The 1,256-nt window shown below is 53.5% G+C and overlaps 1 protein-coding gene across 1 annotated transcript; it reads left to right on the forward strand.

Annotated features, from left to right (window-relative positions):
- Positions 1 to 3: 3 nt before the first annotated feature.
- On the forward strand, positions 4 to 1,238 carry LOC9641271 (potassium transporter 9; the record flags this gene model as incomplete). The annotated part of the gene is made up of 2 exons (XM_002994625.2): positions 4 to 124; positions 186 to 1,238. Coding segments are annotated over 2 exons (1,140 nt in total), but the record flags the coding sequence as incomplete, so codon positions are not given.
- Positions 1,239 to 1,256: the final 18 nt, after the last annotated feature.

The raw sequence follows: 1,256 nt of genomic DNA on the forward strand, positions 1-1,256 counted from the left end.
GGTCACACGTCGCACAGGTTTCTGGGAACAGTGTACGTTCCCGAGGTAAACTGGACCCTGATGGTCGCCTGCTTGCTGATAACAGCGGGTTTCCGGGAGACACAGCAGATCGGAAATGCATACGGTAAGCTTTTAAATGTAATCTCTAGTTTAACAGTTTTTTTGTCACCATTGTGCTCTCGCAGGTGTGGCAGTCGTGCTCGTCATGGTCGTGACAACGTTTTTGTTGGCTATGGTTATGATTCTTATATGGCACAGCAACCTCTACTTGGCCTTCTCCTTCCTGGCGGTGTTTGGCTCGCTTGAGTTGCTCTACTTTTCATCGGTTTTGTTCAAGGTGATGAGCGGGGGATGGGTTCCTCTGGCAATAGGCTCGGTTCTCATGGCAGTCATGTACTTCTGGCACTACGGCTCTTGCGAGAGGCACAAGTTTGAGCTCCAGAACAAGGTGTCCCTTGGATGGATCCTCCAGCTCGGCCCAAGCCTCGGGATGGTGAGGCTGCCAGGAATCGGCCTGTTCTACACCGAGCTAGCTCACGGGGTTCCATCGATCTTCTCGCACTTCCTCACGCACTTTCCAGCGGTCCATTCCATCCTCACCTTCGTGTGCGTCAAGTATCTCCCGGTGAGCACCGTCGCCAAAGAAGAGAGGTTCCTTCTGAGGAGGATCGGTCCCAAGCAGTTTCGGATGTACCGCTGCGTGGTGAGGTACGGCTACAAGGATCTCCACAAGAAGGACGACCACTTCGACGAGCTTCTCATCCGCGCACTGGCCGCCTTCATTCGCTACGAGTCGCTCATGGAGAGCGTGGACGAGCAGTCGGAAGAGACCGTGACGAGCAACGGGTCCCTGGAAAGCTGCGGCGCGGCTCCTCCACTGCAAGCACAGGTGGACGGGCACACCATCACTGGCAGTGAGATTTGCTTGACAGCGTCAAGCGTCTCCTCGATCCAGCGGCAAACTCCAAGGAGCTTGAGAGAGGAGGAGGACGAGTGCGCGTTTCTAATCAAGTGCAAGGAAGATGGGATCGTTCACATAATGGGGAGCACTGTGATGCGAGCAAGGCAAGGGTCGGGCTTCTTCAAGCGGCATGCCATCAACTCGGGGTATAGTTTCCTGCGGAAGCTGTGCAGGGACACGAGTGTGATATACCATGTACCTCACGAGAGCCTCCTTCACGTAGGGATGGTTTATAACATTTGATATGTGGCTAAAGTCACCTTTCGTTTTTGTAGAAGTTACTTCTTTAACTTAT

The sequence above is a fragment of the Selaginella moellendorffii genome, unplaced genomic scaffold (genome assembly GCF_000143415.4).
Source record: "Selaginella moellendorffii unplaced genomic scaffold, v1.0 SELMOscaffold_488, whole genome shotgun sequence".
In the NCBI taxonomy this organism is placed as follows: Eukaryota; Viridiplantae; Streptophyta; class Lycopodiopsida; order Selaginellales; family Selaginellaceae; genus Selaginella; species Selaginella moellendorffii.